The sequence below is a fragment of the Hypanus sabinus genome, chromosome 7, assembly GCF_030144855.1.
Source record: "Hypanus sabinus isolate sHypSab1 chromosome 7, sHypSab1.hap1, whole genome shotgun sequence".
In the NCBI taxonomy this organism is placed as follows: domain Eukaryota; kingdom Metazoa; phylum Chordata; class Chondrichthyes; order Myliobatiformes; family Dasyatidae; genus Hypanus; species Hypanus sabinus.
The window spans coordinates 16,648,095-16,669,244 of NC_082712.1; the positions used below are offsets into that span (position 1 = coordinate 16,648,095).

Genomic DNA, 21,150 nt, shown 5'->3' on the forward strand with positions numbered 1-21,150 from the left:
AGCTGGAGCTGTTCAGGAGGGTTTAAACTAATTTGGCAGGGGGATGGGAACTGGAGTGATAGGACTGAGGATGGGATAGATAGTTTACAAGCAGAGGCAGTGTGCAGTGTGACTGCAAGAGAGGAGAGACTGATGATAGGGCAAAACTGCAGTCACTGGGACAAGTTGCAGTGTAATAGCGGGAGAAAATTGAAAAGGGTGACTGAAGATATTATATTGAATGCATGCAATATATTGAATAAGGGAGATAAACTTGTAGCAAAATTACAGATTAGCATGTATGATATTGTTGGCATCACTGAATTGTGGCTGAAAGAAGATTATAGCTGGAAGCTTAACATCCAAGGATACACATTGTATCAAAAGAACAGGTAAGTAGGCAGAAGGTGTGGAGTGGCTCTGTTGGTAAAAAAAATGAAATCAAATCATTAGCAACAGGTGACATAGGACTGGAAAGTAGAATTTTTGTTGGTAGAGCTCAGAAACAGCAAGGATAAAAAAGATCCTAATGGGAGTTATATAGAGATGTCCAAAGAATAGCAAAGATATGATCTACAAATTACACTGGGAAATGGAAAATGCATGTCAAAAGAGAATTGTAAAAAAGATGGACAGTAGAAACCTGATTGAATAAGGACTAGCCAATCAGGTGGGATGGACGATGGGGCTATAAATACCATCGGATTAGACATGCCCAGGCATCATCCATGATGATGGCTGAGCTTGTTATCAAAACATCGATTAAAATCAGTACCTGTACCTGGCTGGAAGCCTGAGAACAGTTTATTTGTTATAAAGTCAGATGTATTTGTTTTACAATGGAGTAAAGGGAATTACAAAGCCATGAGAAGTGAGCTAGCCAAAACTGATTGGAAGGGAACATTACCAGGGATATTGACAGAGCAGCAATGGCTGGGTGCAGTTTCTGGAGCAATTCATTAGGCGCAGGAAAGATACATCCTAAAGAAGAAGAAATATTGTAAAGGCAGGATGATGCTACTGTGTCTGACAAGAGAAATCAAAGCCAATATAAAAGCTAGAGAGAGATTATAATAGAGCAAAAATTAGTGGGAAGTGCCACTCCACGCTTCAAGAAGGGATCTAGGTAGAAAGGAAATTATAGACCAGTTAGTCTGACCTCAGTAGTCGGGAAGGTGTTGGAGTCGATTGTTAAGGACATGGTTTTGGGTTACTTGAAGGCACATGATAAAATAGGTTAAAGTTAGCATGGTTTCCTTAAGGGAAATTCTTGCCTGAAAAGTCTGTTGGAATTCTTAGAAGAACTAACAAAGCAGGAGAGACAAAGGAAAATGGTAGATGTTGTGTACTTGGATTTTTAGATGGCCTTTGACAAGTTACCACACATGAGGTTGTTTAACAGATTAAGAGCCCATGGTATTACATGAGAGATACTAGCAAGGATAGAGCATTGACTGATTGGCAGGAGGCAAAGAGTGGGAATAAAGGGAGCCTTTACTGATTGACTGCTGGTGTTCCACAGGGTTCTGTGTTGTGACTGCTTCTTTTTACGTTATATGTTAATGATTTGGATAACTGATCTGATGGTTTTGTGACCAAGTTTGTGGACAATATGAAGATGAGTGGAGGGATAGGTAGTGTTGAGGGAGCAGAAAGGTTACAGAAGAACTTGGACAGATTAAGAGAATGGGCAAAGATGTGGCGGATGGAATACAATGTCAGGAAGCGTATGGTCATGCACTTCGGTGGAAGAAATAAAAGGATAGACTAATTTCTAAGTGGAAAGAAAATTTAAAAAATTGAGGTGCAAAGGGACTTGGGAGTCCTCATGCAGGATTCCCTAAAGGTTAGTTTGCAGGTTCAGTTAGTGAGGAAGGCAAATGCAATGTTAGCATTTATTTCAAGAGGTCTAGAATATAAAAGCAAGGATGTCATGTTGAGACTTTAAATATTGGAATATTGTGAGCAGTTTTGGGCCTGTTATCTAAGAAAGGATGCGCTGAAACTGGAGAGGGTTCAAAGGAGGTTCATGAAAATGATTCTAAGATTGAAAGGCTTATTAGATGAGTAACGTTTGATTGCACTGGGCTTGTACTCACTGCAATTGTAAAGAATGACGGAGGGGGTCTTTTTGAAGCCTATCAAATGTTGAAAGGCCTTGATCTATCAACATGGATGTGGAGACTTCCAGTAAGATGGTGCGTGTGCAAACTGAGCAGCCTGTAAGGGGACAACCAAAGGTACATACATCTTTGTAAAATTGTTTTTTATGATCCAACGATAACTCTACTCTAAGAACACCGGGTACTGCAGGGCTACTCCATCAGTGAGCTGCTCATTGATTGGAGTAGGTGGACTGGTGCTGGTGGCCGAACCGCTCAAGATGTTGAAGGGGTCTGTTGAGGTGTTGGAGGAGCCAGTTGGGATATAGAAGGAGCCAGTCAGGATATCAAACGAGCTAGACAGGATATTGGAGCAGCCCATCGTGATAATCGGAGGAACCCGTGGTGATATCGGAGCAGCCGTTGGGATATCGGAGGAACCCATTGAAATATCGGAGAAATCCATTGTTATATTGGGGCAGTCGTCGGGATATTGAAGGAACCCATTGGGATATTGCAGCAGCTGTCAGGATGTCGGAGCAGCCATCGGGGTATCAGAGTAGCTTGTCGTGGTATCAGAGGAGCCAGTTGGGATATCAGAGTAGCTGGTTGGAGTGCTGGAGGAACTGGTTTGGGGTCGGCGAAGCTGAGCTGGCTGCAAACAGTGTTGCTGTCCACTACTCGGGAATGTCAGAGTTGGTACAGTATAACCATGGGAGTCTATCTTGGACATTTCACTTGCAATTACAAGACTGTTTTGGACAGTGATAATGTAAGTTGCGATAGGGCCGTTAACTGTTGTCTCATGGAGGGACAGTCAACATGGGAGCTGTGTAGCCTCAGCTGTAGCGTCCAGCTTGCCTGTTGCTGCAGACCAGGTGAGAGATGTGGAAGCGCTACATGGGGTTGAGCTCGGCTGGGGCCTTGCCTCACCTGTCAGTGCTGCGCTCCCATGTTTGAGTGGTGGAATGACAGGCTGGAATGCATGCATCATAACAATGCTGAGAGACTCTACCGTTGATTGCTGGACATTGTCACTCAGGGTCTTGGACTATTTATGATTTTTTTTTAGAATGAATTTGCTTCTTTGCCCAATATCTTGAATGTGTTACCCACTATTTTTGAATGTTTGCTTGCTGTTTTGAATGCTTTTCACCTTGGCCCCAGAGGAATGCTGTCTCATTCAGCTGTGTCTAAGTTTGGTTTGAATGATAATGAAACTTGATTTGATCTGATTTGATGTCTTTTGAACAGCGGTGAGGCAGAATTTCTTTAGACAGAGCATGGTGACTCTGTGGAATTGATTGCCACATATGGCTGTTGAGGCCAAGTCAATGGGTATATTTATGGCAAAGGTTCTTGATTAGTCAAAGCATGAAGGGACACAGGGAGAAGGCCGGAGATTGGGACTGAGAGGGAAATGGATTAGCCATGATGAAATGGTAGAGAAGACTTGATGCACCAAAGGGCCTAATTCTGCTCCTATATCTTATGGTCTTATAGGTGGCATAGCTCTCTTGGTAAAAAATTGGAATCAGACTTCAGAAGGAGGGGATATAGGATCAGAAAACGTAGAATTGTTGTGGGTAGAGTTAAGGAACTGCAAAGGTAAAAAGAAGTTATATACAGGCCTCCGAACAGTAGCTAAGATGTGGGCTACAAATTACAAGGGGAGATAGAAAATACATGGCAAAAGGGAAATGTTATGATCATTACAGGAGATTTCAATATGCAGGTAGATGGGAACATAAGAACATAAGAGATAGGAGCAGGAGTAGGCCAATCGGCCCCTCAAGCCTGCTCCGCCATTCAACAAGATCATGGCTGATCCAATCTTAACTCTAGTTATCACCGAATCCCACAAGGCAACAGTGCCAACCAACAGGGCACCATGCCACCCATTTTATTTTATTATTCATCCTGCCCAAACCCATGTGATCACCCGGGGAGGAAAAAAAAACGATTTGCCAATTGAGGAGAAAAAATCTGGAAAATTCCTCTCCGACCCATCCAGGCTATCGAAAACTGGCCCAGGAGATCACATGGCTGATCTAAACCTAGCCTCATGTCCACTTACCTGCTCGCTCACCATATCCCCTAATGCCATTTTTATCCAGGAAAATGTCTATCTCCGTTTTGAATTTATTGAGTGTAAAAGCTTCCACAGCTCTCTGGGGTAGTAAATTCCACAGCCCCACTACCCCCTGAGTGAAGAAATTTCTCCTCATCTCAGTCCTGGAACAGCATCCCCTTATTTTAAGATTATGCCCCCTAGTCCTAGTTTCACCCATCATTGGGAACATTCTCCCCGCATCCACCCGATCAAGCCCCTTCACAATCTTATATGTTTCAATAAGATCGCTTCTCATTCTTCGGAACTCCAATGAGTAGAGTCCCAATCTACTCAACCTCTCATCATATATCAACCCACCCATCCCCGGAATTAACCTAGTGAACCTCTGCACTGCCTCGAGAGCCAGTATGTCCTTTCTTAAATATGGACACCAGAACTGCACACAGTACTCCAGGTGTGGTCTCACCAATACCTGGTACAACTGCAGAAAGACCTCCCTGTTCTTATACTCCATCCCCCTAGCAATAAAAGCCAGCATTCCATTGGCCTTCTTGACCACCTGCTGCACTTGCATACTAACTTTTTGTGTTTCCTGCACCAGGACCCCCAGATCCCTTTGCACAGAAGCACTTTCCAGTTTCTCTCCATTTAGATAATAACTTGCTCTATTATTTTTCCTGCCAAAGTGCAAGACCTCACACTTGTCAGTATTATATTTCATCTGCCAAATGTCTGCCCAATCACTCAGCCTATCTATGTACCCCTGCAGGGTTTCAATGTCCTCTGCACTCATTACACTCCCTCCCATCTTTGTGTCATCAGCAAACTTCGATATGTTGCACTTAGTCCCTTTCTCCAAATCATTAATGTAGATTGTAAAGAGTTGGGGTCCCAATACCGACCCCTGCGGAACACCACTAGTCACCAACTGCCAGCCTGAGAATAAACCATTTATCCCAACTCTCTGTTTTCTGTTAGAAAGCCAATCCTCCACCCATGCCAGAATATTCTCCCCAATCCCATGATTTTTTACTTTAAGTAATAATCTTTGGTGTGGCACCTTGTCAAATGCCTTTTGGAAGTCCAAATACACCACATCCACTGGTTCCCCTTTATCTACCCTATATGTTATGTCCTCAAAGAACTCCAACAAATCTGTCAAACATGACTTCCCTTTTGTAAAGCCATGCTGACTTTGTCCTATTAAGCTATGTTTATCCAAATGCCCTGTTACTGTTTCCTTAATTATCGATTCCAACATTTTGCCAACCACAGATGTTAGGCTAACTGGCCTATAATTCCCAGCCATCTGTCTATTGCCCTTTTTAAATAAAGGAGTTACATTAGCATTTTCCAATCTGCCGGGACCATTGCCAAGTCCAGCGAGTTTTGAAAAATTATCACTAGCGCATCCACAATCCCGACCGCCACTTCCCTTAAGACCCTAGGATGCAAGCCATCCGGTCCAGGGGATTTATCCACCTTCAGTCCCATTAATTTATCAAGTACCATTTCCTTGGTGATTTGAATTGTAGTTAGCTTCTCTCCCCCTAGAGTCCCCTGTTTATCCAGTGTTGGGATATTTTGAGTGTCCTCTACCGTAAAAACTGATACAAAATATTTGTTCAGTGTTTCTGCCATCTCCATGTCCCCTACCATTAATTTCCTGGTCTCATTTTCTAGGGGACCAACATTTACTTTAGCCACCCTTTTTCTTTTTATGTAACTATAAAAACTCTTACTAACTGCTTTTATGTTTTTCGCCAATTTACTTTCATAATCTATCTTCCCCTTCTTAATCAATCTTTTTGTTATTTGCTGCTGATCTTTAAAAGCTTCTCGATCTTCAATCTTCCCACTAGATTTAGCTATCTTATATAACTTTCTTTTTAGTCATATACTTTGCTTTATTTCTTTACTTAGCCACGGATAACTATTTTTTCTTTTACACCCTTTTTTCTTCAGTGGAATATATTTTTCTTGATAGTTGTAAAATAACTCCTTAAATATACACCACTGATCAAGTACCGATCTACCCTTTAATCTATTTTCCCAATCCATCTTAATCAATTCCACTCTCATACCATCATAGTCTCCTTTATTTAAGCTCAGTACGCTTGTTTGAGATCCAACCCTCTCATCCTCTAATTGAATATGGAATTCGACCATGTTATGGTCACTCATTCCAAGGGGATCCTTTACTAGGACATTTTTTATTAGTCCTGTCTCATTACACAGGACCATATCTAAGACTGCTTGCCCCCTTGTCGGCTCAGTAACGTATTGTTCAAGGAACTCATCCCGAATACACTCAATAAACTCTTCTTCAAGGCTGCCGTCAAGATCAGGTTGCTGGTGGATGTCAAGAGTTTGTACAATGCCTATGAGATGGTTTTTAGAGCAGCTTGTGGCTGAGCTCAGCAGGGGATCAGATATTTTGGATTAAGTGTTGTGCAAAGAATCAACTTGATTAAGCTTTGAGGTAAGGGAAAGTTTAGGCAGTGTTGCCACAAGATGGCTTTTTAGAGCAGCTTGTGGTTGAGTCCTCTACCCATCCCTTTCACCCCCTCTCACCTTATCTTCTTGCCTGTCCATCGACTGCCTCTGGTGCTTCTACCCAATCAACTTCCCAGCTCTTCACCACCCCTCCCCCTCCCAGTTTCACCTTGTGTTTTTTCCGGCCCTCCCCCACCTTCTAATTCACTCCTCATCTTTTTTTCTTCAGTCCTGCTGAAGGGTCTCAGCTCAAAGTGTCGACTGTACTCATTTCCATAGATGCTGCCAGGCCTGCTGAGTTCCTCCGGCATTTTTTGTGTGTAGCATAGCAGCTATTCTGGATTAAGTGTTGCTTAATGAATTAGATTTGATTAGGGAGCTTAAGGTAAAGGAATCCTTAGGAAACAGTGATCATATGGTTGAATTTAGCCTGCAATTTGTGAGGGAGAAGCTATGTGAAGGACATGTTTGCCACAATTTTGTGGGCCGAAGGGCCTGTGTTGTGCTGTATGTTTTCTATGTTTTCTAAAGTTAAATGTTTCAGTACTACTGTGGAGTAAAGGGAATTACAGAGGCATGAGAGAGAAGCTCGCCAATGTTGATTGGAAGCGGACAGTAGCAGGGACAACAGCAGAGCAGTATTGGCTGGAGTTTTTGAGAGCAATTTGGAAGGCACAGGATGGATACATCCCAAGGAAGAAGTATTCTAAAGGCAGGATAACACAACTATGGCTGACAAGAGAAGGCAAAGCCAACAAAAAAGCCAAAGAGAGGGGATATAATAGAGCAAGAATTAATGGGAAGTTAGAGGATTTGGAAGCATTTAAATACCAACAGGAGGCAACTAAAGAAGCCATAAGGAGGGAAAAGATGAAATGTGAAAGGAAACTAACCAATAATATCAAAAAAGGATACCAAACGTTTTTCAGATATATAAAAAGAGAGTCAAGAGTAAATATTGGACCATTGGAAAATGATCCTAAAGAGTTTGTATTGGGGACAAGGAATTGGTGAATGAACTGACTAAGTATTTTACGTCAGTCTTCACTGTGAAAGTTCCTAGCAGTAAGCTAGAAGTTCAGAAGTGTCAGGGGGCAAAAGTGAGTGCAGTTGCTATTGACAGGGAGAAGGTGCTTGGGAATCTGAAAGTTCTAAAGGTAGGTAAGTAATCTGGACCAGATGGTATACACACCAGGGTTCTGATAGAGATGACCAAAGAGATTGTGGAGGTATTAGTAATGATCTTTCAATAATCTCTTGTTTCTGACATTGCTCTGGAGGATTGGAAAATTGCAAATGTCACTCCACTCTTCAAGAATGGAAGGAGGCAGAAGAAAGGAAATTATAGGCCAGTTAGCCTGACTTCAGTAGTTGGGAAGATATTGGAGTCCATTGTTAGGTAAGAGGTTTTGAAATACCTGGAGGCACATGATAAAATAGGCTAAAGTGAAAACAAAACCTTGCCTAACAAATCTGCTGGAATTCTTTGAGGAAATAACAAGCAAGATAGACAAAGGAGAATTGATGATTGTCGTGTACTTGGATTTTCAGGTCTTTAACAATGTGCCACACATGAAGGTGCTTAACAGGTTATGAGAAATATTTGGTGTTACAGGAAATATTCTAGCATGGATAAAGCAGTGGCTGATTGGCAGGAGGCAAAGTGTGGGAATAAAGGAAGACTTTTCTGGTTGGCTGATAGTGAATGGTGTGTTCCGCAGGGGTTGGTGTTGGGACTGCTTCCTTTTACGTTGTATGTCACTGATTTGGATGTTGGAATTAAAGGCTTTGTGGCCAAGTCTGGAGATGCTATGAAAATAGGTGAAGGTCATGCAGTGTTGGGGAAGCTGTAGAAGGACTTAGATAGATTAGGAGAATGGCCAAAGAAGTGGCTGATGGAATACAGTGTCGGTAACTGTATGGTCATTCACTTTGGTAGAAGGCACAGAAGGGTCAACTATGTTCTAAATCAGGAGAAAATTCACGAATCTGAGATTCAAAGAGACTCAGGAGTCCTTGTGCACGATTCCCTAAAGGTTAATTTGTAGATTGAGTTGGTGGTGAGGAAGGCAAATGTGATGGTAACATTCATTTCAAGAGGACTAGAATATTAAAGCAAAGATGTAATGTTGAGGCTTTATAAAGCACTGGTGAGGCCTCATTTGAAGCAGTTTTGGGCCCTTTGTCTGAGAAGGGATGCGCTGACGTTTGAGAGGGTTCAGAGGAGGTTCATGAGAATGATTCCAGAAGGGAAAGGCTTATTATATGAGGAATGTTAGATGGCTCTGGGCCTGTACTCACTGGAATTTAGAAGAATGAGGGGGATCTCATTGACATCTCTCGAATAGTGAAAGATCTGGATAGAGTAGATGTGGGCAGGTTGTTTCCCATAGTGGGAGAATCTAGAACCAGGGGGCACAACCTCAGGATAGAGGGTGTCCACTTAAAATGGAGATATGGTGGAATTTCTTTAGCCAGAGTGCATTGAATCTGTATTTTGTTGAATCTGGCAGTGGAGGTCAAGTCATTGGGTGTATTTAAGACAGAGGTTGATAGATTCTTGATAAGTCAGGGCATGAAAGGTTACAGGGAGAAAGCATAAGAATGAGGTTAAGAGGAAAATGCCATCATCAAATGCCAGAGTAAACTTGCTAGGCTGAGTGGCTGAGTTCTGCTGCTGTGGCTTATGGTCACAACACAGGTGTGCAGAAGAGCGTCTCTGAACACACATGTTGAACCTTGAAGTGGTTGGGGTACAGTAGTAGAAGACCACTCCTGTACCTAATGAAATTGTAACTGCAATTATTCTTAATTAAGATGTAAAATTTAATGCTGCTGTTACATTGAAATGTTTCTTTTCATTGCTTCAGAAAATAGCTGAAATTCAGGGGAGAAATTGTCTCCTTGAAATCCAACTGGAGGAAGCAAACCGTTTGCTGAAACTGACACAGGCTAAGGAGAACTCTTTGAAAGAAGGTAACTGAAGGCTGACTGATGGAAATGCTTCATTTTTTTTTGTAACCTTTACTTCAATTTTCCCTTTGGTTTCTGTGTAGGTGCAACTGCATAATTTTCTTTGTAACATTTACAAAATCCATGAGTTAAGGTGACACAGGGTAAGTCCTGGGCATCTCACATATTGAATGCATGTGAAAGACAGCTTGTCACAAATTTAAAAAGATATTTGCCTACATACTTTAAAAAAAAGTGGCATGACATTCGCCATCTTCCAATACGCTGGGACCTATCCAAAGTCTAGTGAGTTTTGACAAATGATTACCAACGCATCTACTATAACCTCCGCCAATTCCCTCAGCACACTGGGATGCATCCCGTCAGGACCAGGGGACTTTTCTACCTTCAGGATCTCTAGTTCGCTCATTACTATCTCTTTAGTGACAGTGATTTTATCGAGGTCCTCACCTCCCATTTTGTCCATAACATCATTCTTTGACATATTTTCCACCGTGAAGGCTGACACAAAATAGTTGTTCAATGCCTTAGCCATTTCTTTCTCAATCTTTTTATTATTATTAATAATGTGGACAAAATACAAATGATATATTAATAAAAAAATTACAAACATACAAATTCCATTACAGATGAAAAAAGACATAAACAATAGTTACAGTATAAATGGGTTTACCAAAACATAAACCATACAGTATATGTATGAACATGGTAAGTCTAGATATTTCATAACATATGATATAAAAAAAACAGAAAAAAGAAAATAAAATATATATAATGCAAAATTAACTGATCTACTAATCTAATGACTAATAAAGAAGAAAAAAGAAGCAAAAAAAAAGAAACGTCGGGAGAAAAAAAAGGGCTGTTTATAATATCTCACAAGAATAAGTAATCATCAATGCTGTCACTTCCGGTCCTCTCAACATACATAAGCTAAAAGCTGGAAAGTCAAATGAACTTGGAACGGGGTCATATTACATCATATGAAAATATTGAATAAATGGTCTCCATATCTTTTCAAATTTAATAGAAGTATCAAAAACACGACTTCTAATTTTTTCTAAATTTAAGCATAACATAGTTTGAGAGAACCAATTAAATACAGTGGGAGGGTTAATTTCCTTCCAATTCAACAATATAGATCTTCTAGCCATCAGAGTTAGAAATGCAATCATTCGACGGGCGGAAAAAGATAAATGCAGTGAGTCCATCATTGGTAAACCAAAAATTGCGGTAATAGGGTGAGGTTGTAAATCAATATTCAAAACCGCAGAGATAATATCAAAAATATCTTTCCAATATTTTTTCATTAGCGGACATGACCAAAACATATGAGTTAAAGACGTGATTTCAGATTGACATCTATCACAAATAGGATTTATATAAGAGTTAAAATGAGCTAATTTATCCTTGGACATATGGGCCCTATGTATGACCTTAAATTGTATTAATGAATGTTTGGCACATATCGATGATGTATTAACTAATTGAAGAATTCTATCCCAATTCTCACTAGGAATAATAAGGTTAAGCTCTCTTTCCCAATCCTTTTTGGTCTTATAAAGGGGCTCTGAACATATCTTCATAATTATATTATAAAGTTTTGAAATAAGCCCTTTTTGAAAAGGGTCTAATTCAAACAAACTCTCCAAAATATCTGAAGGCACAAAATTTGGAAACGTACTTAAAAAATGTCTAATCTGTAAATATCTAAAAAAATGAAATCTAGGCAAGTTATATTTGTTGGATAATTGCTCAAAAGACATAAAACAATTGTCCAAAAATAAATCAGAAAATCTTAGCAATCCCTTAGTTTTCCAAGCCGAATAAGTTTGATCTATAATGGAAGGGTGGAAAAAGCAATTAAATACAATAGCACTATTTTAAACGAATTGAGTCAACCCGAAAAATTTCCGAAATTGAAACCATATACGTAAAGTATATTTAACTATCGGGTTGTCAATTCGTTTCGGCAATTTAGAGAGAGCAAAAGGGAGAGAAGTCCCTAAAATAGAACCCAGAGCATAACCTGATACAGATTTAATTTCTAAACTCACCCAATGAGGGCCAAAAGATCCACCCCAATCTTTCAACCAACATGACAAATATCTAATATTAACTGCCCAATAATAAAATCTGAAATTAGGTAATGCTAACCCGCCCTCCTTCTTTGTCTTCTGTAAATATATTTTACCTTACCTGGGATTTTTATTCTGCCATATATATGAGGAAATTTTTGAATCAACATTAGTAAAAAAAGATTTCGGAATAAAAATTGGTACCGCTTGAAAAATATATAAAAACTTAGGTAAAATAACCATCTTAGTAGCATTAATCCTGCCTATTAGAGATAAAGATAATGGTGACCACTTAGTAAACAAGCCTTTAATCTGATCAATTAAGGGTAAAAAATTAAACCTAAATAAATCTTTATGGTTTTTTGTGATTTTGATCCCTAAATAAATAAAAGAGTCATTAACTAACTTAAAAGGTAAATTTCCATATATTGGGATCTGTCTATTCAAAGGAAACAATTCACTCTTATTAAGATTTAACTTATACCCAGAACACTCACTAAATTGAGCCAACAATGATAAAACTGCTGGAATAGATTTCTCAGGGTTAGAAATGAATAATAATAAATCATCTGCATACAAAGATAAAAGCCATTTCCTTATCACCCAATATCAATTTCCCTTTCTCATATTCCAAGGGACCTAGGTTGACTTTAGCCATCCTCTTCTGCTTTATATATTTATAAAGACTTTTGCTATCTGTTTCTTTATATTTTGTGCTAATTTACTTTCATGTTTTATCTTTCCTTTCCTTATTTCTTGTTTAGTTGTTCTTTGTTGCTTTTTAAAGTTTTCCCAATCCTCCAGTCTCCCACTACCCTTCGCGACTTTGTATACATGAGCTTTTAATTTGATACTATCTTTTATCTCCTTACTTATCCAAGGCTGGCTCTCCCCACACTTACTGTCCTTACTTTTGACTGGAATATACTTCTGTTGAGCACTGTGAAAAATCTCTGAAAGTATTCCACTGTTCCGCTACTGTGTTCCCAATCCACATACCAACTCCTCCTTCATCCCGTGTAGTCTCCCTCGTTCAAGCATAACACACTAGTTTTATTTCTAACTATTTCATAGTATAGGCAGTTTTTGAAATGTATATTTTGTGTAATTATCTGCAAGCAGTCAGTTTTCATCTTCAAACCATTTTAAAAAAAATACTAGAAGAGTGAAGAGGAAAAGAAAATGACAGCAAAGTGGTGAACTGGCAGCTTTAATCAGACTGAACGGTAAAACTATAAGCTGCACTTAACCCCAATGATCTGAGCCAATGCTTGTCACTTGCTTTGAGGCCTGTACTTGAGGGAGTGTGCAATCTGTTCCTGATTAGAAAATGCTAAACTTGGAACATCTTGTTTTCTTACAGATTTTTTTTAGGGTAGTTCATGGCTAGCTAAAGCATGTTCTGTTCACAGGTGTGAACCTTCCTACACTTACCTATCCAAGGAAAATATTGTCAAATGAAAAGCCATAAATGTGCTGACTCAGTAGTCTTGTCTCTCCACTCCATTTTACCTCTTTATATTGAACATCTTCCCTCTCCACCCTCACACCAGATGCAGGGTTTTGGCCTGAAACGCTGACTGTTACAGAAATAAATCATGAATTATCAACATTTGAAGAAAGAAAAGCTTGGAAATTCCTTGCCAGAACAGGGAATGCTGATGTTATTCATCAGGTCCAATGGTAATTTAGAGAATCAAAGTTAATATTTCCAGTCTTCGATCTTCAGTCAAAACCAGAAAAATTAGACATTAACATTTTTTAGAGTTGCAGATAGATGGGTGTGGTGGGTGCAGGTGATGCATGCTGAAAACAAAAGGAATGAATAATAGCAGGAGGACGGAGAGTTGACTTCATTTGGAAACAAAGCATAAAACAAACCTTTCCAGCTCAATTAGCAGCAGTCACCTATTCAATCCTAGCATAAAACAGAACAATTGACAATGACTAATTTACCTATTAACATAGAAACATAGAAAACCTACAGCATAATACAGGCCTTTTGGCCCACAATACAATGCTGAACATGCACTTACTTTAGAAATTACCTAGGATTACCCATAGCCCTCTATTTTTCTAAACTCCATGTACCTGACCAGGAGTCTCTTAAAAGACCCTCTTGTATCCTCCTCTACCACTGTTGCCAGCAGCCTATTCCACGCACCCACCACTCTTGAATAAAAAACTTACCCCTGACATTTCCTCTGTACCTACTTCCAAGCACCTTAAAACTGTGCCCTGTCATGTTAGCTGTTTCAGCACTGGGAAAAAGCTTCTGACTATCCATACAATCAATTCCTCCCATCATCTTATACACCTCTATCAAGTCACCTCTCATCCTGCATTGCTCCAAGGAGAAAAGGCCAAGTTCACTCAACCTGTTTTCATAAGGCATGCTCCCCAATCCAGGCAAATCCTTGTAAATCTCCTCTACACCCTTTCTGTGGTTTCCATGTCCTTCCTATAGTGAGCTGACCAGAACTGAGCACAGTACTCCAAGTGGGGTCTGACCAGGGTCCTATATAGCTGTAATATTACCTCTCAGCTCTTAAACTCAATCCCACGGTTAATGAAGGCCAATGCACTGTGTGCCTTCTTAACCACAAAGTCAACCTATGCAGCAGATTTGAGTGTCCTATGGACTCGGACCCCAAGATCTCTCTGATCCTCCACACTGCCATTAATACTGTTAACACTATAACATGCACTGCTTTGGAATGTGGGAGGAAACCGGAGCATGTAGTTCATGGGGGTAACATACAAACCAAGTTGTAATAGTGTTGCACTAATCACTCTGCTACTGTGGTGTCATGGATTAAGGGTGAAAGGTGAAATGTTTAAGGGGAACATGAGGTGGATTTTCACTCAGAGTGATGAGAGTGTACAAGCTGCCAGCAGAAATGGCGGATGTGAGTTTGATTTCAACGTATAAGAGAAGTCTGATAGGTACATGGATGGGAGGGGTGCAGGTTAATGGCACCAGGCAGAATAATAGTTAGGTATGGACTAGATAGACAAAAGGGCCTGCTTCTCTGCTGTAGTGTTCTATGACTATGACTTTTTCAACTGTTCCCAGCTTTTCAACAAATTCTCATTCCACCTCAGTCCATGTCATTACATTGAATGATACACACATGAAATGTTGGAGGAGCTCAGTAGGTCAAGCAACATGTATGATGAAGGGTCCCAGCCTAAAATGCCCACTGTTAATTCCTCTCCATAGATGCTGCTTGACCTGCTGAGTTCCTCCTGAATTTTGTGTGTGATTAGACTATAAGATCAAAAGACATATGAGCAGAATTAGGCCATCTGGCCCATCGAATCTGCTCTGCCATTCAATCATGGCTGATGCTTTTTTTAAAAATCTTCTCCTCAACCCCATTTCTCAACCTTCTCCCCGTAACCTTTGATGCCATGTCCGATCAAGAACCTATCAATCTCTGCCTTAAGTACACCCAATGACCTGGCCTCCACAGCTGAATGTGGGAACAAATTCCAAATGCCACAAATTCACCACCCTTTGTCTAAAGAAATTTCTCCACATCTCTGCTTTGAAACGGCACCCCTCTATCCTGAGGCTGTGCCCTCTTGTCCTAGACTCTCCCACCATGGGAAACATCCTTTCCACATCTACTCTGTCTAGGCCTTTCAGCATTCAAACAGTTTTAATGAGATCCCCCCTCATCCTTCTGAATTCCAGTGAGTACAGACCCAGAGCTATCAAATGTTCTTATGACTCACTTTCAAGGACTCTTTACCACATGTTCTCGATATTTATTACTCATTTATTATTATTATTATCTTTTTGCATTTGCAGAATTTGTTTTTTGCACATTGGTGTTTGTCTGACTTGTCTTTCATTGATTCTATTGTGATTGTTTGTATTTACTGTGAATGCCCACAAAAATAAATCTCTGGTTTGTATATGGTGACATATAGGTTCTTTGATAATACATTTACTTTGAACTTTGGCTGATTCAAAGAAGAATAAATATATCACTGTTCCTGAAATGTGATTCTCAGATGGTGTGTTATTTCCCAGATGCCAGGGTCTGGAAAATCTTGGATCAAATCCTCAGTGTTCTTAAGTGAAAAGGTGAGCATCCAAAGGCCACGGTCTATGCAGGTACCATAGCGTAGGTAGAAAGAATGATGAATTTCTAAAGTGAGTTCAGGATGTTAGAACGTTATAACCTCAGAATTGCTACCTGTGCTATGTGCTAGTGAGGCCAGAAATAGGAAAATCATACAGTTTAACATGTGGCTAAAGAGTTTGTGTCGGAAGGAGGTAGTAGATGTTTGGATCATTAGGCTCTCTTCCAGGGAAGGTGGAACCTGTGTAGAAGAGATGGTTTGAGTCTGAGCTGGAGGGGGACTTAAACCCTAGCAGGAACCCTGCATGGGGATGAGAGGGTGCTAAACTAGAATTACAGGGGGGATGGGAACCAAAGTGCCAGAACAAATACTAGAGAGATTGTGGAGACAAAAGTTGTTAAAACCTCAGACAAAGTAATGAGTCAAATGGTTGAGCATGATGTAACTAATATTCTGAGCTGTGTATATTTCAATGCAAGAAATATTGTATGAAAGGAAGATGAACTCAAGTCATGGATCAACACAATGGAGTCATGATCTTGTAGCCATTAGTGAGACTTGGTTGTAGGAGGGGCAGAACTGGTAGTTCAATATTCCATGGCTCAGTTGCTTTAGGAGTGACAGAGTAGGAGGGCTGGCATTACTAATCAGGGAAAATGTCACAGCAGTTTTCCGTCAGGGCAGATTGGACAACTCAGCTAGTGAGGCTTTATGGGTATAGACCACCCAACAGTCCACGGCATTTAGAGGAACAAATCTGTACAGAGGTCATAGACTGTTGCAAGTGTTACGTATTCAGGCAAAAATAAATATATGAGTTAGGCAAGGGTTTATATAACAAATAACACGTTTATTAAACACTGAAAACAAACCCCCCAAAAGTAAACAAACACTAACATAACCGGAAATCAGCTGCTGTGCGGCAGCTTAAACAGTTCTTAAAGCGATGCAGCTCAAACAGTTCTTAAAGCGATGTTGCAAAAACAGTTCTTTAAAGTAGTATTGCCAAAAGGTAAAAATGCTCACAGTCCATTTAAAAGGAGAGACTTTATAAGACAATTTAAATTCTCTTTCACGTTGTTTTGCTTCAATCCCCGACGTTGAACTTCTCCCATGAAGAATTTATGAAACGAAACGAAACGGCTTAAAGGCACTGACCTTTCCTTTATCACACTGTCCTCAATCTTCTGCTATCCCGCAGAGATTAACACGAGAACAGTCAACGAATTCCTTCTGAATAAGGATTAAACAAGGTCGAACCCGTTTCACTGTTGAAAATCGATTCTCCTCGATCTTTAACTCCGGAACTCTGATCTTCACTCTCCACTGATTCTCAACTAGCAGTATTGTAAAGAAACTGCTGGCAATGACCTTCTAAACTTTAGGCATTAGATAAAACTTCATCTTTCAACTAAACTGCGTCATCACATTAAATCACAGTGGCATGAAGTCAACATGGCAAATCCAGCCACGAACTGCCCCTCCTCACAGGGTGGGGTCTTCCTTTTATAACCTGTAAAAAAAAAACCTGTCACATGATCTCTACTGGCGGGAAAATGACATCACTCCACCATCACAAGACCATTACCTCAAGTCCAGTATAGCTTCAACCCCAGTCACGTGACAAGGGTACCACTGTCATGTGTCACGAGTACGTAACACAAGAAATATAAGATTGTTATAGCAGATGATTTTAAGTTTCTACTATTAGTTGGGACTCCCACACTGTAAAAGGACTAAATTTGTTAAATGTGTTCAGGAAAGTTTATCACTATGTAGAAGTCTCAATGAGAATGTCTTCGATACTTGATTTCTTATTTGGGAATGAGACAGGACTGGCAACTGGATGTTTTGCTATCGTGAGGCAAATTAAGGTAAATAAATCCCTAGGGCCTGAAATGTGTTCCCTTTCACCCTGTGAGAGGCAAGTGCAGGAATTGCAGGGGCCCTAGCAGAGATATTGAAATCATTCATAGTGTCATCAAGATACTGGAGAATTGGAGCATAGCTAATGTTGTTCCACTTTTTAGGAAGCCTCTAAAAATAGCCTGATGTCAATAATGGGAAAGTTATTGGAAGGTATTCTTAGGGACCGGATTTATGAATATTTGGATAGACATGGACTGATTAGACTGTCATGGACTGTCATATCTTTGTTCATTTCTGTGTACATACATCTACTGATGCCTCTGGACACATCTTCAGTGATGTTCCTGGAATCATCGGGTGTTTTGGGTCTTTCAACGTCATACACCCTCCTCCAGGTGACCCAGCTGGGGCTGATCAGACCCCAGGTTGTGTCCAGATGGCTAGCTACTTATGACTCCATGGCTCCCCTCTTTTTTAGCCACAGCCATCTTGAGGCCCTCTCTGCCGCATCGGTGGTACTGTGGATGGCTCTCCTCTTCCTCTCTCCCTCGATGCCCAAATTGCTGAAGGCTCTGGCTAAGGAACGGGCTGCGAATCCCCTACAACCAACTTCCACTGGGAGACACCTTGCTCTCCATCCAGCCTGCTGGCAGTTGTTGACCAGTCCTGTGTACTTGGAGAGCTTCCTTTCAAAGGCCTCTTCCAAGTGATCTTCCCATGGGACTGTCAGCTCCAGCATCACCACTTGCTTGGTAGACTCAGACACAAGGATAATGTCTGGTTGCAGGGCGGTGGCTGCGATATGGTTGGGGAACTTAAGCTGCCTTTCGAGGTTCACCAACAGCTGTCAGTCCCTTGCAGAGGTCAGGATGCCTGCAGATGTTCTTTTGGCGGGTATTGGCTACTCCCCAGCTCTGACAAAGGCAGTGGCTTGCTTAGAGAGTCGGGACCACTTTGCCCATTTAACTCCTGTGCTGATGGCTTCAGCGATGGTCTTCAGGACCTGATCATGTCTGCATTGGTACTGTCCCTCACCAAGTGCCCTTGTGCAGGCGCTGAGGATGGGCTCCAGGGTTCCTTGCTTGGGACACAGTGGGCACGCAGATGACTGCTTTGCCCCACATGTGCAGGTTTGATGGGCTTGGAATCACATCATACACTGCCTGGATGAGAAATTGGATGTGGTGTGGCTCAGCTTTCCAAAACTCAGCCCAGGTCACTTTCCTGTCAACTGCATTCTCCCATCTTGTCCAAGCTCCCTTTTGCTTCATTCCCACCACCTTGCAGGTTCTCGTATTCTCCACTGCTGCACTCACCTCCTCTTGAACTAGGTGGCGCCTTTCATTCCCTCTGATGGTGTCCATTTGGGGAATTGGAAAGGATCCTAGCCCAGCTTAGCCTCGTGTGACCACTCCCACTCTCCTGTGACACAGCCTTTCCTCTGCTTCCTGAACAGTTTTCTCTGCCCTCCACTTCCTGCCAGTCCTCACTTGAATCCCTGCTCTAACCATCTTCGGATCACTTGAGTCCCTGTACTCCCACTTCTCTGGCTCTTGCTACCTTGAATTGCTCCTCCAAGGTTTTGAAGGGCAGTTGCAGTTTGTTGTGGTGTCCATAGAGTGTGATGCTGCTCAGGCTCTGTGGTGGCCCCAGCCATCTCCTGAGGTGGTTGCTGACCCTCCTCTCTAAAGTTTTGACTGTCGAGATCAGAACTGCATTGACGAGGAGGGGCAACAGGATTCTGGGAAGAATGCCATGCTGATACACCTAGGCTTTGAACTTCCCAGGCAGGTCAGATTTGTCCACAGATTTCAGCCAGCCATCCAACTCGGTGCAGGTCGCCTGAATGGATGCCGTGTCCTTTAGAGAGCTGTCAAAAACCTTACCTAACTAATCTTACAGAGTTTTTTGAGGAAGTTACCGAGAAAGTTGAATAAGCCAGTGTTTCTTGTCTATACGGAATTTAGTAAGGCATTTCACAAGGTCCCACATGGGAGGTTGGTGGAGGAGGTTCAGTTGCTCTGCATTCAAGATGAGTTAGTAAATTGGATTAGAAATTGGCTTTGTGGGAGAAGCCAAAGAGTGGCAGTAGATGGTTGTCTCTCTGACTGGTGGCCTGTGACTAGTGGAGTGCCACAGGGATCATTGCAGGGTCCATTGTTGTTTGTCACCTATATCAGTCATCTGAAAGATAATGTGGTGAACTGGATCAGCAAATTTGCAATAACACCAAGTTTGGGGGTGTACTGGAAGATTATCAGAACATGCAGTGGGATCTAGACCAGCTGGAAAATTGGGCTGAAAAATAGTAGATGGAATTTAATGCAGACAAGTGTAAGGTGTTGCACTTTAGTGGGACCAACCCGAGTTAGTCTTACACAGTGAATGGTAGGGCACTGAGGAGTGCGGTACAACAAAGGGATCTGGGAATACAGGTCCATAATTCAGTTTCTGCCAGATTGACCTCCATAAATCAAAGTATTAAATACAAGAGATGGGATATTATGTTGCTGATGTTGGTGAGGCCTAATTTGGAGTATCATGTGCAGTTTTGGTCACTTACCTATGAAAGTATATTAATAAGAGAGAAAGAAAACAGAGAAAATTTAAAAGGATGTTGCTGAGGCTGGAGGGCCTGAGTTATAAGGAAAGATTGAATAGGCCTTTTCTCCTTGGGGCGACGGAGGATGAAAGGTGACCTGATAGAGGTGTACAAGATAATGAGAGGGGCATTGATCGTGTGGATAGTCAGAGGCTTTTTCCCAAACTGAAATGGCTAGCACGAGAGGACACAAGTTTAAGATGGTGGGGAGTAGGTAGAGGAGATGTCAAGGGTAAGTTTTTTCCTCAGTGAGTGGTGAATGTGTGGAATGGGCTGCCGGCAACGGTGGTGGAGGCAGATACAATAGGGTCTTTTAAGAGACTTTTGGATAGGTACATGGAGCTTAGAAAAGTAGAGGGCTATAGGTAAGCCTAGTAATTTCTAAATTAGGGACTTGTTCGGCACAACTTTGTGGGCTGAAGGGCCTGTATTGTGCTGTAGGTTTTCTATATTTCTATTTAAGAGAAGCTTGGATAAGTATGTGGATGGCAGTGTTATGGAGTGCAATGCTCTGGGTGGAGGTTGATTGGACTAGGCAGTTTAATTTGTTCAGCTTGGATTAGAAGAGCCACGCTGTACTTTTTCATTAGTCTACAATTCTGTCAAGGCCAGAAAGCCATGACTGCAGCCATTGCTAGTGAAGCACTCTGGTTCCGTCGGCTGCATAAGCCTAGGGAAGACAATCTCCAGCCCCGCCAAATGTGCAGATTTCTACAGATGTTCCATAGAGAGCATGCTAGTCAGTTGCATCACTGTCTGGTGTGGAGATGCCATTGCATGGATCAGAAAAAAATCAGAAGGTTGTAAACTTAGCCAGCTCCATCATGGGTGCTGGCCCCCCTCACTACTGAGAACATTTTCAAAAGGTGGTGCTAAAGAAGT

At 41.3% G+C, this 21,150-nt stretch overlaps 1 protein-coding gene across 1 annotated transcript in view; it reads left to right on the plus strand.

The window, feature by feature from the left end:
* The window catches only part of LOC132396476 (coiled-coil domain-containing protein 152-like), a 75,052-nt gene that overhangs the window by 21,835 nt on the left and 32,067 nt on the right, over positions 1-21,150 (plus strand). The window contains exon 2 of the mRNA XM_059974018.1: positions 9,522-9,627. Coding sequence (XP_059830001.1) covers positions 9,522-9,627 — 106 coding nt within the window. The remainder of the gene's footprint in view (positions 1-9,521; positions 9,628-21,150) is intronic.